Source organism: Nilaparvata lugens, chromosome 3 (genome assembly GCF_014356525.2).
Source record: "Nilaparvata lugens isolate BPH chromosome 3, ASM1435652v1, whole genome shotgun sequence".
Classification (NCBI taxonomy): Eukaryota; Metazoa; Arthropoda; class Insecta; order Hemiptera; family Delphacidae; genus Nilaparvata; species Nilaparvata lugens.
In genome coordinates, this window is record NC_052506.1 from 89,265,107 (window position 1) to 89,289,330 (window position 24,224).

Sequence of the window (24,224 nt, forward strand, 5' to 3'; positions counted from 1 at the left end):
AAAATAAAAAAGTTTTCTAAACATTTCTTTTCCGATCATTAATTTTTGAGATATGAGCGCCTGATGTTTGAATTTTTTGGACAGAACATTTCAAATTCGGTAAGATATGAATCCATGAGATTTAGAGGATAGATTCTTCATGGTATTGTTGATCTAGTGATGAAACAAAAATTTTCTGAAAATATCAATTTTTGAAAAAGTTATTCAATTTACCAAAAATAACTCAACTAAAAGTTATTTTTAGTAAATTGAATGACTATCTTAAAAATTGATATTTTCAGATAATTTTTGAAACTTCAAAATGAATATAATAGTTAGTAAGTAAAACGATAAATTAATTCATAAATTTGGATAGCCTGATAAAATCTGTACTGTATTCGAAACATAATGAAATAACATATAAATCAAAGGAAATGAAAGTAGGATACAATATTGTAATACATTCCGAATATGTGATATTATATAAGCGATTTTACTAGTTCAATGTAAATAAATATAATATTACTGGGGAAAAAATCTGTTTCAATTATTTGAATTCATCAAATTCTTAATCTACAACTTATTCTGTACGGAAATCGATGTGTGGGCGAATCAATATTAAATTATTAGTATCATGGTATGTATGCCTATACCTGTTATATAAGACGGGTAAATGTATCAATGTCCCAAGTTAATTAAATAAATTGATTTTTATCAATGCCCCAATTGGGTAAAAGAATGCCGTTTCTAGTTTGAAATGTCGCATCAGTTATACTTGAGATTGGAGAGATTGAATATGTGGTACTCACTTTTTGATTTCTATCTTGTAGAGAAACTCCTATTGATGCAAACATTTACTGTAGGTACCAGTATTGAACAGTCTCATTCTCACTGTACAGAGAAGACAAATATAGAAAACATTCAGTTTTTATATAGCATTTTTTTTATTTTCATCTATTTATAAAAAGAATTAATAAATTATATATGATAGGCTATGTTATATATACCGTACACTTTTAGGCTATGAAGGTACCTAGATGAACAGTTTCACAAAATTAGAAAGGAACTTGGGAAACATCTTTACTCGAAAATAAAAATAGGTACCGTACGGTACCGGTTTATAATTTGCTGAAGATCAATATTAATGATGGAGTTAAGGACAATATATATTTTTCACTAATGACTATACTACGTACAAAATAACTCTCTGACTTGGGAGGGACATGCGCAGCAGAGAAGGCACACAGCGGTAGGGATCCAACGGCGGTGATGTTTCCGTTCTGAACCGGCCAGTATTCTTTAATTTCTAGTGAGTATTCAACCGCTCATGTTAAAATTACGGAGTTTCCTCTCTGAAAGCCTTCAGTCGGCTGATTCTAATTGAGAAATTGGCAACTGCGATTATACCTATATGCCTCTATCCATCACAGTAATTAGCTGATCTCCCTCCATTTCTCTGTGCCGCATATTCCTACAAGTCAAAAGTTATTATTTTGTACAGAGTATAGAGCTTTGAGTTGTCCGTTTGTGCTTTGTGAATTTACGGGTTTGTTTGTGTTTTTGATTTTTCTACTTTCCATCGCTTTTATCAATCAACTTTAAATTTTCAACAAAAATTTGCCCATATGCGGAGTGTTTATTTTTACATTTATTATTATTTACAAGTTACCGAACCTTAAAGATTTAAGAATAAGTGTACAAAGTTCATGAGAGAGCTCTCCAGCCCGGTGGGCTCACTTTATAATAATTCAAAATTATGCTGTAGTTTATGAACATATGATTTTAATAGTAACATAAATGGGGTACTAAATTTTCCTGCCATACTAATATTATTTCAAGGTAGATAGATATTATTCATAAAGCACTTTCTGTAAGTCATTTAACCTGTTTCAAGATTTTAGAAGACGTTTTATTATTCATTTCATGAGATTAAATGGTAAAATAGAATAAAATCAATGATATCTTCACCATTTTGTAACTGGAAGCAAAAAGCTGATACTGAATACACTGAAAAATACGAAATTTATGGAGATTTGGCATGTAAACAACAGAAGAAAGTGAAACGGTATGTAACAAATACACCTTCTTCAGTAGGTAGTTACCTACTACCGTAGTGTTGCAGAAAGTATATAGGCTACTTTACTTTGATAACAATAATAAGTAGATAGAAGTACCTTTTTATTAAAGTATTAGATGTATAGAGCAGTACCTACCTACCGTATCATTTTTATTGAATTATTGGATTTTTCAAACTACCTAATTTATTTTATCACGATTTAGATTTTATTAAGTAGATAACATAAGATGAGTCTTTAATTGAAAGGATATTTTGCACTTCAAAGTAGGTGTACATATAAACCTTCTACGCGTCTTGAATTTTTTACAAACAATAATTACAGTAGTAAATAATAATATATTCCTAATGAATTAATAAAAAATTAAAATGTTCTATCACTGCAGCCAAAAAGTGAAGTACTGCATAGATGTGTCCAAATCAGTGCTGACTGACAATTTTGAAGAAAGAAAATGGATTCGTGTCTCATCCAATGATGATTGGAACTTCTTTTGGTAAGAATATTTTTATCTAAAAAATATTTTTTCAAGATTTTCGCAATAAATAACATCTATCTTTCAACCTTTACAGTTTTCCAAATTTGTTTCTAATTTTTCATCTGAGTAATTTTGTTTATTATTTATATTTTATTCATTTATCAAATTCTTTTTTAAATAGTATTTTGCTGACTATAGTCATCCAGTCAATGGTTGGATGGATGATTATAGTCATCCAGATACAATAAATTTAATTTATCTGAAATTATTATTACTTACAGTGTTGTAGAGCTATAGATTACCGTTCAAGTAGACAAGATTTATTGGTGAAGACGTGAATACCAGTAGGCTAATGATTTTTGATAATATAAAACAATAGAGAGGGTGGAATTGAAGTTTTCTGAATAACATTCAATGATATGCCCACTATGTACCGCTACTAAGAATTCAATATTAGGAAAGAGCTCTCATGATAAAAATTCAGGCTCTTAAATTATGATGAAGAGCAACAAATTGATTCAATAATTACATTCTAAGCTAAGAGTTTTTAATTCATTTATTAACAGGAATGTTAACCAATAACTGTTTCATGAATTTATTGTTCTGGATTTATGTTGAAGGAATTAGGATGCCTAGGCCAGGATAGGTATATAATATTTCATGTTTTGTTTCACTTGACTTTTCCAGGGCAACATCTTCATCCTGTCAAAAGCTTTTTAGTTGTGGCTCGAGGTATCGCTTCAGTGATCATCAGTGAGTAAAAAAGTTGAATCAAAAAATTTTCCTCTCATAAATATTTTTGGAAGTATAGGCTACCTATTCAAATGTTTAAGGCCAGAGGTTTCTAGAGGACAATATTATTGAATGCGAAGGATCTTAAACCTATAGATTTGATAGAAAATTCCTTTCCAAGCCTTAACTCAAAGTTCAAGTTGATGAAATTTGTAAATCTTAACTAGCCATAGTCCTAATCACCCGGAAATTCTACATGTTCATTGGTGATAATCCATTCGAAAGTGCGATACCTACCTACATGAAAATTCAAGTACGGTATATGAGTTGGTGACAAATTGAATTTTTGCAAAAAAGTTTTTTGAATATAGAAATAAAAATCAATTTCAGCCTTCATTTTTGTATTTATTGTAATTTCTAATTCAAGAAAATATGATTATCAATAATCTCATTTACAAAACCTACATTCTCAATTTTTCCAGAATTGTGAATCATTTTCCAAACTACTTCGAGCTCACAAGAAAAGATGCGCTATCAAGAAATATGCGACGTTACCGAAAAGCTATGGAAAAATCACAGTTATTGTTTGGTGTTAAATTGCTGAATGGGAAATCGGTATTCCTTGACTTCATGCCAGATACTTACATTCTTCCAGCTGGTAAGTTGAGGGATATTCGTAGAGTAGAAACTAGAAAGTACAAAATCATGCAGTTTTTATTCAACTACAAAATTTAAAAATTGATAATATTATTATCACAATAACAAAAATTGTTTTATTGTTGCCCATAACAAAAGAAATTATTGAAATACTCAATAGCTTCAATGATTTATTCAATTTTTTTCCTACCTCTCTGGAAAATATATTAGTGGTATTGACATAATTATCAATGTCCTCTCCTTTTCATCTTGAATCTCTATCAACTAGTTGAGTGAGCATTACTATTAATTTCTAATGAAGCTAGTACAATGATCTCACTATGAATAAAAAATACCACGTTACTATTATGCTGATACTGTAGTTTTAATGATTGACAAAAATTTTTCCTTGAGAGTTTTCTCAATTTTTTTCAACTTGTTCAAATTAACTGGAAATAGTGTCTTATCTCTCGATAACTTTTAATAATTTTTCTTGCTCTTACAATAAAAAGATTGACACAAATTTGCCAAAGCTTGTCTTTTTTCGTTACTCTTGAATAGAAATAAAAAATAAAAATTCAAGTAGGTACTCTTTTTAAAATTCTAAAAAAAGGGTAGGCTACCTACTTAGATTTTTATTTCTTGCCAAAACTTCATTGTAGGACTGAGCTATTGTAAACTTTCATGTACGATATATTTTTCCAGAGTGATTCTCATGATGATCTTTGTTCTCTTGTTTAAATTTCAGATTATTCTCTGTTAGCTGAAGAGTTCAAACGGAATCCGGAATGCAAATGGATAATGAAGCCTTGTGGTCGGTCGAGCGGCTCCGGCATTTTCCTGGTCGACAAACTGTCGCAACTGCGCACTTGGAAGAAGGATGCCGAAAATAACATTTCCACTGAGTCATACGTCATTTCCAAGTAGGTCAATGGAAAATCAAATGAATCAAATACATGATAAAATTATTTAAATAAATCACAAGACTGTGTGGGTTATTATATGTGATTTACATAATAACGGGTGGAGTACTCGGTCAGATTCACTTTAAACTGTCAGCATCCCTTATAAGTAACATCACTGATTCCCTTGCAAACAATGCTGACAGTTTGATGTGAGTTCCATCATTTATAAAGTGATTTTTCCTGAAGTAACAACAAATTACTAAAGAATCATCCAATTGAATGATATTATTCATTTACAGTACCATAAATTTTATATTTTTTTAAGATTTTAAAAGTTATTCTTAAGAAATACATTTTGAAAATTCTCAAAAGACTCAGCCTTACTTCTTACATCTTACTTCTGGATTAAGTTTATAATATAAAACAGAAAAATTAAAACTTTGAATTGGATTCTACGTCCAATTTTTATATTCTTGTAATATCAGTTGTATTCGATTTGATAATGTAAAAGGCTTCATGAATGATGTTCAACTCTCTTGAAATCATGATAATTGTTTTTCAAATTTGTTTTTTCAACAAATATATTATGATGTACGTTCCAACACAGTTAGGCCTAGCTATTACTGTATCAAGTCATAGATACAACATCAATGAATATAAGTAAAAATTAAAATAAAACATATAAATAGGGAAGTTCAAATGAATTTATACGAAATTTAATGTGTACGGTGTGTTGAGGGATTTTAAGTGTGTTTGGAATGTCTCTTTTAGGTTTAATTTCCTTTTGTATCCTAATACCATTATCATTTTTACGTTTGTAAGTAATATATCTTGTATTTAGTAATAATTATTGCTCTGCTTCTTTTATTCTGGTAATATGTTATTGTTTAGTGCTTATTATTGGTTGAAATTGTTTTGTTTTTTCAATTGTATTGTATCATTGTCATATCTATCATTGTGGGTATCTAAGTATATGGAATTGAAGAGAACTCGGTCCTCGCTCACAGGCTTTGCCCATGTGAGGAACCTTCTTCAAGTTTTGTATGTGTATATTGTATATTGTATATGGTTTGTACTTTCTATGCACAAGAATTAAGATAATTTCAATTTCAATGATTTTTATTTTTGCAGGTACATTGAGAACCCATTACTGATCGGTGGCAAAAAGTTTGACCTACGGTTGTATGTACTTGTAACTTCTTTCTCACCGTTAAAAGTGTATCTATTCAATCATGGATTCTGCAGGTTTTGCAATGTCAAGTACGACACAAGTGTTCAACAACTTGACAATATTTTCATTCATCTCACGAATGTATCAATACAAAAGCAAGGGGTGAGTACAACATACATCTAGTGCAACTAGGATAATGCAAGCTGAAATGTAGGCTACATTTATAGGTGAAATTGGCTCAATATAATACTGTCAGACTGGCTCTGTTATTATTTTTCTTTAGCTGTTTGTAACGTGTATTTAAATAAGGGAATTGATGAGGAATTGCATTTATTCAAATCCTAATCGCTAAATAATAATACCGGTATTGGAAAAATAATAATTCGTTTGATAATAATATTTTAATATATTATATGAGAGAGTTATTCTGTAATGTTAGGAAAAAATAATGAAAAATGTCACATTAAATATTATCAAGTTAACTTGAGAGAGAATTAATTTTGTAGTTCAAACTTGTCAATCTCGTACCGCCAAAACAAAATTTTAAACTTGCCGCCTTTTAATGTCAATAAATCAGGTTGAATAAATGAACTCGTTTGAATTGTAACAATAGTTTATTTAATTTTTTATAAAGTTTTGACAGTGTACAAATTAAATAACCAGATTATAACTTAAAATTTAACTTTTATTTGGTTGATACATTGAATTATATAACTCAGATTTCAGTAGCATTGAGATTTATTTGCTCTAGGTAAAGGAAGTTCATAATATATCCTGTTTGTTTCAGTACCTTTTTTCACCTGAGATTCCACGAGTTAGAACAAAAAATTTGGTTGCTCCACATTTATTGGTAAAATTTTAATTAGTAGCTTATTATTTCATTTATTTGTTCAATTAAACATAAAGTAGAAAATTTGTTTGTTAATGTAACTTTTGAAAGTGTCAATTTAAATTTTTTAAGGTGTTTAAAATTAAAAGTGGAATCTTAGGCTAAATTCACGTGAGTAAAAATTAATTAATCTAATCTATTTTCAGAAAATCAGTAAAATTTGTTCATTATTTTAAAAATTAGGTCTTGTCAAAAAGAAAACATAATTCAGAGTATAGGTTTGATAGTAATAAGTTTTTTATTGTGTAACATTCTTTTATTTTGTAAACTTGAAAAGTTTTCAATAAACATAATCAGATGCAATGTATTTTATTTATTGCCAACGCATTGTCAACTTAATGAAAATGGTAAATTTGTTAGTTTAGGATCCAGAGTAGAATGATGAATATTTTTATTAGACAAGAGGCAAAATCCTTCTTGGAAAATAAGAGTATCAAATGATTCTATCTCTGAAGTGGGGTTTCGGTGCCGATACAAGTAAAGTAGACACACGAAACGCCCCAAATGGCATCCCTGAATGGGGAAAATCGAAACAAAATATTCACAAAGACCACAAATAATAAATGTTGAAACTTGAAAAGTTCATGGTTAGGTTAGAATTTGATAGTGACGCTAAGAGATACTTTGAATGATTTTGACTAGGTTAGATTACAAATCAGTTAAGTTCATTGAGTTGAAATGCGAGGTAAATTATAGAAGACATTGTAAATGATTATATCTGTATTCAAAATACTGCGTTCTGATGAACAACTATCTACTAAGAAGTAAGACGAAGACATCAACCAAAATGGAAAAATTGATTCATGAATCTGAAGCGTCCAAAGATACTATAATGGTAGATGAATTAGAAGATAGGGAAAGTACAATGCAAGAGTTTGATACATCCAATGATACTATTGTATTGAATTCAAGTGATATGGAGTCGCAAGAACAACTGAACTTAACCCTAGTAGAGTCAAATGAATCCTTAGGTGAAGATTTTGTTGGTTTCCTCGATCAAAACGATAGGAATTGTAATAAACCTGAACTACAAGAAGTTGATGATTCAAATTTAAAGATTTCAAATGATCAAGTCAATAATTTAAACAATGATGCTCAACAAAACATTGAAGATTCTATTGCTCAATCTAGCGATTCACTTTATAATGTAAATTCTAAAATGGATATCTTGATGAAGTTTCTTGAAGAACAAAACAAAAGTATAAAAAATGAATTTAAAAAACAAGATGAAGCAAAAAATGAAATTAAAAATGAAATTAAAAGTGAAATTAACAGTGTAAAAAATGAAATTAATGGTTTAAACCAAAAACTTAACAGACAAAATGATAAGTTTGATGAGAAGTTTAATGAAATAAAAGCACAGTTTCAAACAATAAATCAGAAAGTTGAATGCCAGGACAAGAAAATTGAGAAGGTTAGGTCAGAACTAGACAAAAAAATTACAAAACAAGAAAGTAGGTTAGATCAATACTGTATGAAAAATAACAAAGAAATCGAAGAAATGCAGGTCAAAACTAAAAAACTTGAGGTACAAGTAGGTCAGGTAACCGAAACAATGAACAAAAATACAAGTCAATTGAAAGATGAAATTAATAATATTAATGAAGAGATGGAAAATGTTAGGGCTAGTGTTCACCAACAATCAGCCATGCAAATCAATTTAGAAGATAGGATCACTAAGAATCTGAATATTTTGGAAGTTAGGCAGAACGAAGAAGCTGTCAAGGTCTGTACCTTACAGTTGAATGTAGAGAAAAACAGTGAAACAGTTGATAAATTACAGAAAAAAATCTCATCACAAGTGAACTTTGTACCGCAAGTAAATAATTGCTTTCCTTCTGACAAATACGAATTTCAAATGTCGATTGACAGGAGAAATCCTATGAACTTCATCAATAGCTTAACTGAATATTTATCTCGTAACCATATTACTGAATGGGGAAAAATAAAAAGTATTTTGGACAATAATTTGAATAAAACTTATCAACAACAAGAATGGTGGGATTTTGTAAAAACCGATATTGACAGTTTTGAAAGCTTCAAAAACAAATTCATCTCGAAGATGTGGTCGCAAGACATCCAGAAGAAAGCACGACAAGAACTTCAATTTGGAAAATACCTCATTGGTAGTAAGTTAACTTTAAGTGAATATTTTATTTCCAAATTTAACATCTGTAAAAATTTAATTCCGGCTATTGACAAAGACACAATTTTTGAAATGTTGAAAAATCATTACAATGAAAATATAATTACCGCTGCAATTGTTAGAAATGTAAAGAATGCAGAAGAATTTATTAAGGTGTTGGATGCATTCAGTTTATTAGATGAATATAGGGTGAACAAAAATCAAAACAATCAAGAAAATCAAGATAAGAATCAGTCAAATGACAATCGAAGATTTGATCAGGTAGGACGCAATAATTTTGATAATAGAAGAAATAATAACAACTTTCAAAGATCAGGTTATCAACAACGTCAGGAAGATCGTAGACAATCAAATAATGCAAACATGAATCAAATGAATCAAAACATGAATCAACCAGGTAATTTTCATCCTAGAAATCCAATGATGTTTCCGCAGCAGTTCAACTACCCGCCGCCTGGATATGGAGCATCACAAAGAAATACATCACAAAGTACAAATAGTAACAAACATCCTTTAAACTAAAGGATGAACAACGAAAAATGATTTCTCCTGTTAGTTCATTAAGTTCAGGGTTTACCAATGAAAATTCAAATGAAAATCTAAGTAAAAGTTCAAATGAAAATTCTTCAAATATAGACAATCAACCTGTATTGAAAAATTATGAACGAATTTTAAAAAAGAGAAACTTTTGCATTTTCCAAGAATTATTAGATGAACCGGACATGCCTATAAAAGAAAACTATGAACTTGTCGAAGTAAATGTTAAGATTTGTAATAAAGAATTTATGTTAATTATAGACACAGGATCTGAGGTTAGTGTAGTAAATGAAAAAATAATTAAAGAATTGAAAGTAAATAACTCTAAGAATTTAAGTATTGTTCCAGCTCAAAATATTAGTATTGTAAGTGCAACTGGTATAAAACATAAGAAAGTAAATAAGCAAGTTATTCTAGATGTAGGGTTTGAGAAGATGGAATTACCAATAGTATTCTTAATAGTTGATGATTTAAATACAGATTTAATTGTAGGTTGTGACTTTCTAAAAGAAATAAAAGGTATTGTTAATTTCGAAGAAGAAAAAGTAGTGATTAAAAAACTAGAGATACCTTTCATTAAGAAACCGATTTGTAGGTATGGACAAATTTTCAATATCAAAGTCAATGCTGATAAAAGAATAATGAAGAAATTTGGGATGATCAAATATTAAATATACGTCATAGTTTACAGAATGAATCCAAAGATCTAGTAGAGAAATTAATTGATGTGTTTGATTCCAATAAAGATGTATTTTCTGATTCTCCAGGCTCAGCTAAAGGATACGTTTGTAAGTTAAGAATGAAAGATGATATAAAATTAATCAAGAAAAGTTATCCTATCCCTTATAATCAAAGAGATGCAGTAAGGGAAGAGCTCAACAAAATGTTATCTCAAAAAATCATTGAACCAGGCTGTTCTGAATACACTAATCCAATGGTTGTAGTTAAAAAACCGAATAATAGTATCAGATTGTGCTTAGACGGTAGGGAAGTAAATAAATTCATATTGAGAGATTACACTGAGCCAGAACCGATTGATAGCTTATTAATAAGATTCAACCAATGTAATTATATAACAAGTTTAGATCTAACTCAAGGTTTTAATCAGGTAAAATTAGATGAAGACAGTAAAAAATTTGTAGCATTTAACGTATTTGGACAAGTATATCAATACACGCATCTTCCATTTGGACTCAATATCAGCTCATCTGAATTCATAAAATGTTTGTATAAAATATTAGGAGAAGATGTTTGTCAATTCATTATCGCCTATGTCGACGACTTAGCTATTTGTAGTAAAACACTTGAGGAACATATTCAAAGACTTGATCTCTTATTTAAAAGATTAAAAGAAGGTAATTTAACGTTAAAGTTGGCTAAATCTAAGTTAATTGCAGATAAAATAAAATATTTAGGATATGTAATAAGTAAGGAAGGAATTGAACCGGATCAAGACAAGTTAAGAGTAATTAAAGATTTTCCAGAACCCAGTAATTTAAAACAACTTCAATCTTTTCTTGGATTTTGTAATTATTATAGAAAATTTCAAAAGAACTATTCGTACTTAACAGCTGAATTTAAGCATCTATTGAATAAAAATAAAAAATTTATTTGGACTGATAAGGAAAGAAAAGTATTTAATGAAATAAAAGAAAAATTCATTGATTGTGTAATGCTCAGACATCCTGATTACAATAGAGAATTTATTATGAGTACTGACTGTAGCGATATAGGTATCGGTGTGGAATTATTCCAAGAAAATAATGAGAAGGAACATGAAGTGATAGCCTATGCTAGCAGGAGTTTAAATAAGAGTGAATTAAATTATTCTATTTGTGAAAAGGAGTGTTTATCAGTATTGTTTGGTTTGCAAAAATTTCAGAATTACTTTGGAGATCGTAAAATAATAGTAAGAACAGACCATAAAGCATTAACCTTTATGAAAAAATGTAAAGTAGGACACAGTAGAATGGGCAGATGGATTTTAGCATTGCAAAATTATAATATTGAATGGGAATATATCCCAGGTAAAGAAAACATTGTAGCTGATATAATTTCAAGAACCGACTTTGAGGGAAATTTAGAGGTACGTAATTCAAATGAATATAAAGTTTTTAATATTATTAAAAGTGATAAGCCCATGAATGAAATAATTAAGAAAATAAAAAATACACAGCATACTGATCCATGGATAAATAAGATAAAAGATAAAGTAGAAATGGGTAACGTTCAAATTTGTAAATACTTCACTGTCCATGAAGACTTATTGTTCTGTAGAAAAACTACTAAAAATAATTATTGGAAATTGTGTGTGCCTTCTGCACTTTATGAAGATTTAATTATGGAAACACATTATAGACAAGGTCATGTAGGTATTTCTAAAGTTTGTAGATTTTTGCAAGAAACATTTTATATTAAAGATTGCTATAAAATGGTAACGAAAACTATTAAGTATTGTAAGTATTGTCAGTTGGTAAAAACTTCAAATGAGAAAAAGTTACTCGATATGCACACTATCATTTCTGAGAAAAAGAATAGCAAAATATTTATAGATGTATATGGTGAATTACCAGGAGGTCGATATAAATGGATGTGTATAATATTAGATGGGTTCACAAAGCATGTAAAATTATATCCGTTAGTAAGAGCAAATAGTAAGACTTTAATTAAAAAAGTAGAAGAATACATAAAAGAATTTGGTAAATTTGAATACATCATCAGTGACAACGGTACCTGTTTTCAAAGTAGAATATGGAAGTCAGAAATGGAGCGTCTGGGAATCAAACCTTACTACATTTCTATGTACCATCCTCAAGCTAATCTGAGTGAGCGGCCGTTAAAGGAAGTAAACAGGATCTTACGCACCTATGTTCCAAAGGAGAAGCATAATACTTGGTACAAACATCTTGATAAGGCAGAATACATCATTAACTGTAACTTTCATGAAACAACAGGACAGATTCCAGTAGAGATGATGATGAATAAAAAATTAGGTCATTTAGTTTTCAAAAGTATTAGATTTCCTCCTGATAATAAATTTGAACTAGAACCCGAAGAACTTAGAAATAGAAGAGTATTAATTAATATAAAAAATAAAGGAGTAATCAGAAGATTTAAACAGAATATGAGAAATAAAAATCCATGTAAAATCAATGTAGGTGATCAAGTCTTGATAAAAAATTACATTCTATCTAACAAATTGAAGAAAATATCTGCGAAACTGTGTGCAAAATATAAGGGACCGTATGTTGTAGTAAAAGATTTAAGAAAGGGTTGTTATGAACTTGAAGAAATAAAAACTGGAAAAATTTTGAAAGTAAATAAGTTTATGATGAAGCGTTTTTACCATAAAGATGATTAATTTTTCTAAACTTACGTGATCAATGGCTTGAGAATCATTCTAAAATAAAAAATATGCAATTGAATACTATAACACTTTGTTAAATCAACTGTAGAAAATGAAACTTTGTTTAAAATAATGTAATTCAAACAAATTTTATTGAGTCATGAAATCTATTGTATTGGTACTGTTGTTTAGTATTCTTGTTGGTATGTATTAGTATTAGTAATTATTGATTTATAATTGTATTTTGTTTGAGTAAGAAATCCTGACCTTGAAGTCTTAAGGGATGCTCATAAATTTTGTGTAATGTAATTTGTGCTTATGAATGACCATGTAGCTTGTGTTGGTAATACAATGATTTAAATGACTTGATGAAACGTATTTTGAAAGTTTTGGAAAATTTATAAGTAATATTTAAATTTCATTGTGTTTAAATTCCTACTTTTATAGTAAATTCATAAACAAATGATTGACATTAATGATTAATAAAATAATGAATGTTCAAATTAATTGAAAATAAATTGCTGAAAACCATTGAAACGATTTAAATAAAGGAATAAATAATATAATATTGTTGTTACCTAACTGTCTGAATAATTCTGAATATGTATTTTGTTCACAATGACTTGAAAAATATTATGAAGGTATTAATGATGATTGTTATGTTTAATCTGTCAAACATGTATTCAAATATTGTTGAGGTATTCATGATGATTGATATATTTACTCTATATTCACTTGTATTCAGTAATAATAATGTGTATGTACTTGAAATAATAATATTGTTTAATTAAAATTGATTCATATGCTATTGATCACTAATATCCTATCTAAATATTTAGTATAACTCTTCTGTCAATATTTTATTTTATGATTTACTTGAAATTTGTGGATAAATTCATGAACTTACAATATTCATGATTCATTTTGTTTGAAATATGACTGACGATTTATCAACTTAACTATATTTTGAGTAATAGTCAATTCTAAAACGTATCTTTAAAAAAAAAAAAAAAAAAAAAGAATATAATTTTATTCTTATTAAAAATTTAAATAGTAATTTTTTATTCTTAAATGCTCATACATTCTTGACGTGAAAGTGACTACTAGTGCATCGAATAACACTGCAACGTATAATACAAATGTGAATGATATCTTCGAATCTTCAATATTCTACGACAACGAAATTGCTGAAAATAAAATGGTAGTGGTATGGAACTTCGTCGCAGAACTTCAAGCTGAGATGTGGCCTAACTCCATTCCACAGCGTAAAGATGTCATTCCACATAGAGGGTGTTCCAGAAATTATAGTCACAAGAACTTCAAGATTTTGCATTGCAAGAAACCTTTACCTAAAATTTACCTTACCTTAAAAAAGCTATTCCTTTCTAGATATTGGCAACAGTGAATCCTTTCTAGCAACTCACTCCGTTCCTTAAGTTAATCCTTTCAAAATTTTCCACTTGCACATAATGCAACTACAACTACAAATAAAAGTGCTATCTAAACGAGTATGGACATGTAAAAGTGAGAAGTAAAAGAAATGAGTGATTAAAAAATAACGAGATGTATCTACGAATGTGCCTGCAAATGAACTTTCATCTTCGTCTAAATCCAAAAATGTTCCAGTTGTAAAAAATTGTTAAAATTGATCTTCAAGATTTGCATAAAACCAAGTTTAATGGATTTTTGTAACATTTTCATCTAAATCCAAGTCAAATGGATTTTTGTAAACAATGTTCCTGCTTTACAAAATGTCAAATTGATCTTCAAAACTCGTAATAACTATCGAATGAAATAGTTATTTCTACAAGAACTTCTATCAAATGAACTTTCTCATTGATGCTAAAAAAAAAAAAAAAAAAAAAAAAAAAAAAAAAAAATCATGACTGAAATCTACAATATCTTCAAGTTATTCAAAATATATCTACAAGTTATTACTGCATAAGATGTGTCTGAAATCTGTATGCTGATATATTATCTTCGAGAATAAAAAAGAAGAAAAATCACTCCTAAAAATTTTAGAAGCACTAAGAAAAATGAAACGAGATGTTTGCGATGTCTACAATTTGTGACTATAATTCTTCAATGATGACTGATGACTACAATTCCATGGTACTTCAAGAACGAGTTGGTCTACAAGAACTTCTAGAGTTCTATACTGCTACCATCTTCGCATTCATTGGAATAAAAACATTCTTCATCATCATTGATCATCACATAAAACATTTCATCGCAAAAAACATTCATCGACGTAAATATATTGAAAGTGTCTTCATATATTGAACTATTCTTCGTAAATAGACTATAATTGAGTATGAGTATTTGAGAATGTTTTTTATAACATGAATATATCCACTATACATCATTGATTTATTCTATATTTGTTTTGTATTCTAATAATCTATATTCATTTATTATTAACTTATGGAATTTTATTCTTACAGTTTGACATTTGTTTATATCTATAAGGTATTCATTTTGATGAAAATTTTGACAATATACATTCTAGATTGTTATGCATAAAAATGTAACGGAAATAATTTTGTAATTTTCTTATATGAATTAATAATCATTTGAATATTTTTTGACATACTTAATTTTGCTATGAGAATTTAATGCAATTGCTTTTTATATAAAAAAAAAAATAATTATTTCAGTATATTCGATGTAATAATCTTGATTTAGAATTTCTATACTTTGTGTAATTACACTTATAAAAAAAAAAAAAAAAATCAATTTTAAATTTTTTCAAAATTGAAAATAAATTTTTTTATTGTTGAAGGCGGGCATTTGTAATGTTAGGAAAAAATAATGAAAAATGTCACATTAAATATTATCAAGTTAACTTGAGAGAGAATTAATTTTGTAGTTCAAACTTGTCAATCTCGTACCGCCAAAACAAAATTTTAAACTTGCCGCCTTTTAATGTCAATAAATCAGGTTGAATAAATGAACTCGTTTGAATTGTAACAATAGTTTATTTAATTTTTTATAAAGTTTTGACAGTGTACAAATTAAATAACCAGATTATAACTTAAAATTTAACTTTTATTTGGTTGATACATTGAATTATATAACTCAGATTTCAGTAGCATTGAGATTTAATTGCTCCAGGTAAAGGAAGTTTATAATATATCCTGTTTGTTTCAGTACCTTTTTTCACCTGAGATTCCACGAGTTAGAACAAAAAATTTGGTTGCTCCACATTTATTGGTAAAATTTTAATTAGTAGCTTATTATTTCATTTATTTGTTCAATTAAACATAAAGTAGAAAATTTGTTTGTTAATGTAACTTTTGAAAGTGTCAATTTAAATTTTTTAAGGTGTTTAAAATTAAAAGTGGAATCTTAGGCTAAATTCACGTGAGTAAAAATTAATTAATCTAATCTATTTTGAGAAAATCAGTAAAATTTGTTCATTATTTTAAAAATTAGGTCTTGTCAAAAAGAAAACATATTCAGAGTATAGGTTTGATAGTAATAAGTTTTTTATTGTGTAACATTCTTTTATTTTGTAAACTTGAAAAGTTTTCAATAAACATAATCAGATGCAATGTATTTTATTTATTGCCAACGCATTGTCAACTTAATGAAAATGGTAAATTTGTTAGTTTAGGATCCAGAGTAGAATGATGAATATTTTTATTAGACAAGAGGCAAAATCCTTCTTGGAAAATAAGAGTATCAAATGATTCTATCTCTGAAGTGGGGTTTCGGTGCCGATACAATAAAAGTAGACACACGAAACGCCCCAATTCATAAACAAGAAAAATCATAACCTATTATTAAAAACTATATATTATGTTCTTCTTCTTCTTATCTTCCCCTCTTCCTCCTCTTCCTCTTCCTCCTATTCCTCCTCTTCCTTTTCTTCCTCTCCCTCTTCCTCCTCTTCCTCTTCTTCTTCTTCTTCTTCTTCTTCTTCTTCTTCTTCTTCTTCTTCTTCTTCTTCTTCTTCTTCTTCTTCTTCTTCTTCTTCTTCTTCTTCCTCCTTTTCTACCTATTCTCAGCCTTTTCCCACTCAGGTGGGGTCGGCGTTTCGTGTCAATCTCTTCCAGGAGGCACGGTCATGGGTAGAAACTGTATATTATCTATAATTTATCATTTATGAATAAATAATAAAGATTCTCATAGAGAGTCAGAATTTCTTCCACAACACATTCATTCATTTTTCACAGTTTTCATCCGCAGGAAGATTATAACGAACACCATGGTGGTAAATGGAGTACAAAAAACCTGCGTCTCTACCTGGAAAGTGTAATAGGCAAGAACAGCACAGAATACCTTTTCGACAGAATCACCTGGCTGATAGTGCATTCATTGAAAGCTGTGAGTCCAGTTATCATAAACGACAAGCACTGCTTCGAATTGTACGGCTATGACATCATCATTGACAACAAATTCCATCCTTGGTTGATTGAAGTAAGTTGAAACATTTTCTTGAAATTATTTCCATACTTTGTCCATAATATTCTATATATCTATAACAACAGCTACTATATTTGCCCCTACCTCCACCACAGTTAATCTCCATATATACATTTTTCTCGATTAAAATCGAATCTTCAATTCGAGATCTATAAAACTTGATAGTAAATATCAGAGTAATCGATATGCGGACAACTTTTAACTGAGAATTTATTGTAAATAATTGTGTTGCACATTCCATGGTATCACTGAAACAGAGTTAACAGAATTAACAGATCATTATAAATATAGAGGAGATATAAATTTAAAATAACAGTTTCGAAATAAAGTTTTATTGAGAACAAATGTAAAATGTAAATTCTAAACTTGTAATTTATAATTTTTTGGAATTTAATATCGGTGACGTGTTCATAAAGTTGTCACTGGTTTGAGGTGTGGCTTTGCTCTGTACTTGGTAGCTCTCTCTAAAAAAATGGTGGCTGGCTATGTGTTCTAATTTTGTGCACTCTGAATATTTTTCTGTTTAATTGAAATTTATAATGTTTTAAATTGAGTTTTGAACAGTTTTATGGTGTTCTAATTTTGTATAATTTGTTTTGTGTGTCTACAAGCCTATAGCCATTGTTTTTCAACTATATAAATGGATAAATATTTAGCTTGTAATGATGCTAGATGTTTAAGTGTGTAAGGTATTGTTTTGTGTTGTATATTGCCAAAATTCTTATGAAGATTATAAGTTGATTTGCTCTGAAAACTGGATTTCTCATTCATAAGCAATAGATCCATTCATAATTTATCAAGAATCTACCATTTTGGAGCCGATAACTTCCTTTAGGTTAATAGGTGAGAAATGCTATCCAACCTATTTAGGAGAAATTGGTAGCATGGCAATGGCTATGCATTGACTGGCCACGCTTACTTGATGTAGTGGTCAGTTGATTTCCAAAAAGTGTTTGTAAAATTTATTTGTTTTTATGGTGAAAATAAAATTCATAATTCGTTCATAGAATATCCACATTAGAGTTGTCACCTCACAAAAACATTTTTAAAACGTTTTTCAAAAAAAATTGTATGAACGGTTTATTGTGAAATATTTTAAACACTGTCCCAAAATCTCAAATATCGTCGCATTTGATGATAACTTACTGATTGCGTGATATTCTTTAATTTTCCGCAGGTTAATGCTACTCCATCACTCACCTCAACTACGTCAAGTGATAGAATTCTGAAGAAGAAACTCATTAAACAAGTTATCGATTTAGTATTGCCACCTTCTGGATATCCTGAGTGAGTGAATTCGATATCTTTCTCTCATATGAATATATTTGGTTGAAAAAAGGCCTGATAAATACATTCATTTTGTCATTCATTCCTAGTTTATGGAAAATCTAATTTAGCTTGATCATATTAATCGGTAAAAATGAAAAATGAAAGTGACTTTATGATCACCGATCGTCATAAATCATGCTGGAAATAGGTTTGCATGATTTTCAAACTTCTAAGCTTCTTAAAAATAATTGGAATACAGCCTTGATGAGAGGTTTCTTTAGAATATGTCTTTATTATTATTGTGCCATCAATAATAATTATCATTATTGAAAGAAAATCCAAATTATTAATTCATTAGCATCTGAATAAATGCATTATCTCAGTCATTTCCATCTGTATTGTGACATTCTGTGTATTCTATGATTTGTTGATGAGTATTTTCTATCATATGTGAACTAAGTGAGTGAGTTAATCAGGCTCATGTTTCACATGAGTTTTAACGAACTTAAGAAATATTATAGGCCCTGTTTTACATTAATAACCTTGAAGCAATTATATGCGATCTGTCAAAAATCTGCATAGCCTATTAGTTGTAATTGGATATAAATTTAAAAAGTGAGGGGACTTCAAATTTTTAGTTCAAAGTGTTATAATTAACGTACGTTAGTGATCAATATAACTAGTGGTTCTGTGAACCTCACAGATGTGGTTCTAAGAATACCTCACGCAGTATTCTCATCCTCAAGTACCTGATTGAAACTATAGACCTTATAGAAATACAGCAATAGACTGGCTTCTCCACACATCTGTGTAATCACTTGTCAGCTGATTTATGATGAATAATTCTATAGTCTGATTTTTACTCTAATATTGGCGTATGAAGGAGGCTCCTTTTTCCTTTTATATTATCCTTCAAATGCAAATTTCCAAAAACCTTGTATATACGTCGACGCGTAATTAAAAAAGGAACATACCTGTCAAATTTCATGAAAATCTATTACCGCGTTTCGCCGCAAATGCGCAACATTTAAACATTCAATCATTTAAACATTTAAACTTTAAAACATTAAAACATTAAAAAATTAAAACATTAAAACATTAAACATTAAAACATTAAAACATTAAACATTAAAACATTAAAACATTAAAACATTAAAACATTAAACATTAAAACATTAAAACATTAAAACATTAAAACATTAAACATTAAAACATTAAACATTAAAACATTAAAACATTAAAACATAAAACATTAAAACATTAAAACATTGAAACATTAAACATTAAAACATTAAAACATTAAAACATTAAAACATTAAAACATAAAACATTAAAACATTAAAACATTAAAACATTAAAACATTAAAACATTAAAACATTAAAACATTAAAACATTAAAACATTAAACATTAAAACATTAAAACATTAAAACATTAAAACATTAAAACATAAAACATTAAAACATTAAAACATTAAAACATTAAAACATTAAAACATTAAAACATTAAAACATTAAAACATTAAAACATTAAACATTAAAACATTAAAACATTAAAACATTAAAACATTAAAACATTAAAACATTAAAACATTAAAACATTAAAACATTAAAACATTAAAACATTAAAACATTAAAACATTAAAACATTAAAACATTAAAACATTAAAACATTAAAACATTAAAACATTAAAACATTAAAACATTAAAACATTAATACATTAAAACATTAAAACATTAAACATTGAAACATTAAAACATTAAAACATTAAAACATTTAAACATTTAAACATTGAGAGAAATGCCAAACCGTCAACTTGAATCTTGGACCTCACTTCGCTCGGTCAATAAAAGGTTTCTTCCATCAATTATCCATATTATTGGAATATTAAGTATAATATTATCAGAATAATTAAGTTGGTTTTTTGGTCCTGCAAAATTATGTCTTTTATATATGTTAATATTTCCTATTTTAGTGATAATGTGAAATACTTCTTTGGTTTTGAAGCATCTGAATTTAATAATCTACTTTGTGAATATAATTAAGGACTGAACATTTTGTGAAGTGAAACTTCTACACTAACTACAAGACTTGAGCTACATTTACGCCAAATTTATTAACAAAATGTGTATTTCACCGTCCTTATAGATTCTTTTAGATTGAACATAACTTATCATGAACAAATGTGTTTGTCAAGTGTTCCGTTCAGTCTAATAGAATCTATAAGACGGAAAAATAAACATTTTGTTAATAACTTTGGTGTAAACGCAGCTTTAACCAATTCGGACTATGTACTGTAATCTTATATAAATTTGAGAGAGTAATAGCACATGGTAACCTTATTTTTTGCTCCCTATCATGTACTTAATTTATGAATAAATAAATAATCAATTATTGAATGTGAAATAAATAAACAATATGTTTCAGTTGCAAATGGCCGAAACTGCCAGCTCGCAGCCTGCTCACCGACTTCCAACTGCTGTTGGACGAGGAGATCCTGGAGATGCAAGTGAGCATAGCACACGGCCGTCGACTAGTGACCAACGCCCTTTCCGAGCACCGCAGTCGCATGAAACTGCTATCTGGTCACAACTCAGCACTGCAACGTGTGCAACATGTCGCATGCAACACGCAACAGGACAACGAACACCGACCGCGTTTCGCAATGCACAAACACAGACATTGCAACATGTTGCGTCAGTCGGTTGCTGTCAAGCGCAAGAACTTGTGTCGGATTCATCATCCGCTCAAATACTACCAGCGTTTGTCCAACAGGCATCGACACGCTGAGAGGCCCAGCTTTCCAAGTATGGTGAAAAGCGAGGAGCCGTCGCAAGCTGTCAAGACTGCTGCTACAAACCCCAAGAAACATCTCCGGTACAGGTACGCTCGTATAAAATAAGAAACTTTATTGTATGTTTCATTCTGTCCTTTACAAACTGTACAATGTTTATGACTCATATAATATTCTACTTACAGATACCTGTTTGGTAATAAGTTGTATTTGTTGTGCCCGTGTAATTTATTGTATGTTTCTTCAAAGTGAATTGTGACATGGATATATGTAACTTCTATGTTCAACTGGTCCAATATAAACTTGTAACTTGAAACTTAAACTTCAATGAGTTTGTCGTGATGGATGCAAGACAGCTTTACTCCAAGGAGATACTATGCAGATTTCACAAGAACCCAACAACATTTCAAACTAGAAACCACAACCACAACACCAGATACAGGAATCTTCTCATCACCAATGTTGCAAGGAGGGCACTATACCAGAGACATTTCAATCATTTAGCACCAAAATTATATAATGTACTTCCTGCAAACTTTCAACAGATTAATCTTCCTAGAAAGTTCAAAGCAATAGTACACAATTGGTTGATGAGCAAAGGAAGACAGAACATAGAAAACATTATTTCAAATAACAACTAACCACCTAATGACTTACTAAACACTAACTAATTGATAATACACACAAAAAACTAACAAAAACTACTCTAGAACATGGTACGCCATAGTGGAGTAGGTCAATTTCCACACAGAAAAACTAAACAAGTAGAGAACACATTATAATAATCTATTGTATGTAATATTGTAATTTATCTAATATTTTTGTAATTGATGTTGTAGTTTTAGTTTTTTGGGAAATAAACATTTATTATTTATTTATTTAAGCTAATGACTTACCCACACAGGCTCTCCTGCAGGTGTAAATTGAATTTCAATCAATCAATCCAGTTTCATTTTGCCAAAACAATAATAAATCAAATTACTTACAATATATCCAGAACAAAAAAAATATATGTAATACAATTCCACTTATTAATAGGAATACTGGATTGAATAAGATCTTTTCTTTACTCTGGCAAAACAAAAGTACCACTTGCTGAATTAAAACTAATTTGTATGCAAGTGGGAACAATAAAAAAAGGTTTTTGGATGCTCCATTCACACACACTTTTACACAATTTCGCTTAATTTAATTTTTAAAATATCCATAAAAAATTAAACTATTCCATGATTATCAATGTGCTCTATTTTTATCATTATTACATGCGCTATACAAGCATAGAAGCATAGCTATACATGGACGAATTTATCCATATAATTTACTGTAACAGTTTCAACATTGATAATCAAATTTAATTTTTTACCAACAGACGATTTGATCGGATCTACAACTTCAAATCCAAATTCGATTACAAAATGACTCACAAAATCTGAATGAGACTGGATGAGCAATGGGCAGGTATTTCCGTGAACTGAAGCTCCAATTCGTGATTTATGGTGATATTCCGCTCCACCATAAATAATAATCTAACTCAAATCAGGAATGAAATAATGAGTCTAGGAAAATATTGAAATACACGCTATTTTGACATTTCATTTCTTCGATTATTGTTCTTATTTATAACATTGTATATTGTATTGCATCTACCTAATAAAATTATTGAAACCCGTAATCCGGATTCCTTATATTTTTACCGCATTAATAATGATGTTAATTGCTTGTACTACGGAATACGGTGGGCTCCCTATTAAAAAAGTAGGCCTACTGTTTATAACAAACCTCTTGATAAACTCATAAAATTTCAAGATAAACTTATACAAACTTATAGAAGTGGTTGGTTCTAGTTTTAAAGCCGTATTCCTATATGCATTTCATAACAATATCTTCATATATCTTGAAACTTTGAAGATAGAACCGTTCTCATAAAATGATCTTGAACTAAGCTATTTTAGTGGAAGAGATAGTAAAAATTTACAAAAACATAACAATAATTGTTATTGCCATGAAATGAACTATTCTGAACGTGTAGCTCACTTGTCAAATTCAATAATAGAACGTGCATTTTGTAGGTTTTGAAATTAGTCTCAGATATTATTGTGAATTAATGAATTACCTATACCTGCTTCATTGGAAACAAGGAATTTCACTTTGAGTTCATACGTGGTTGAGGTAGGATATTTAGGATTGTATATTTTATATAGTGCTACTCCGTATTGAACAATACATTTTGCACTGTGATATGTAAGGTTTCCCACGAGCTCAATATGGGGTAATAATTATTTTGTTTTCGGGTTTTTCTCCTGAATTTCCAAACGTAAACTATTCCACATGTAGCACCTGTAGTAACAACCTACTCTGGTGATGTGAGAGGATTTTTTATGCAAACTGAAAATAACCGCACAATAGAGGCTTACTGCGGTATTCCATATGCTAAACCACCCATTGGTTCCCGCAGATTCGAGGTAAAAAATTTTTTTTCAACAACTGTTCGTAAAACACTTCTCTACGTACTGGAAACTAATATCAGAATAGCTTATTTTTGGGTAGGGATAATCTATATTAGTCAACATCAATAGCACTAAGACATCAGCAATGAACCAAGTTCAAGTTCATCTGGAAGACCTTGATTTTCAATTTTAAACCTACGGCTAGTTGTAAAAAGTTAATAATCGAGAATAATAAAAAAATTACCGAATTTGAAAATGTACTTGACATTAGTATTCTTTTTTATTTTTTTCAGCACATATAGCAATAATAATAAATTTTACTTATCGATCAATATTGGTGTCATGGTAGCACAATATTATTATTCAAACAATTTTTCCAAGCAATTTCCCTTATTC

General features: G+C 29.2%; 2 protein-coding genes across 2 annotated transcripts in view; both read left to right on the forward strand.

Moving 5' to 3' along the window:
- Positions 1 to 1,750: 1,750 nt before the first annotated feature.
- LOC111048587 (probable tubulin polyglutamylase TTLL1) lies at positions 1,751 to 22,976 on the forward strand. The gene is made up of 10 exons (XM_039424991.1): positions 1,751 to 2,044; positions 2,440 to 2,547; positions 3,217 to 3,282; positions 3,744 to 3,919; positions 4,646 to 4,820; positions 5,934 to 6,135; positions 17,083 to 17,313; positions 18,497 to 18,606; positions 21,015 to 21,470; positions 22,751 to 22,976. The coding sequence occupies exons 1-10, from the start codon at positions 1,935 to 1,937 to the stop codon at positions 22,812 to 22,814; spliced, it is 1,698 nt and encodes a 565-aa protein (XP_039280925.1). The 5' UTR covers positions 1,751 to 1,934; the 3' UTR covers positions 22,815 to 22,976.
- Positions 22,977 to 23,711: 735 nt separating this feature from the next.
- Positions 23,712 to 24,224, forward strand: part of LOC111048481 (esterase E4-like) — a gene marked incomplete at its 5' end in the record, with an annotated part of 32,332 nt that continues 31,819 nt past the window's right edge. The window contains 1 exon segment of the mRNA XM_039422951.1: positions 23,712 to 23,843. Coding sequence (XP_039278885.1) covers positions 23,712 to 23,843 — 132 coding nt within the window.

Coding starts and splice junctions, on each gene's coding strand:
- LOC111048587 (XM_039424991.1), top strand. CDS start 1,935: ATGATATCTTCACCATTTTGTAACTGGAAGCAAAAAGCTGATACTGAA. Junction 6,136..17,082: donor TATCAATACAAAAGCAAGGG/GTGAGTACAACA, acceptor TTTCATCCGCAG/GAAGATTATAACGAACACCA. Junction 18,607..21,014: donor CCACCTTCTGGATATCCTGA/GTGAGTGAATTC, acceptor AATATGTTTCAG/TTGCAAATGGCCGAAACTGC.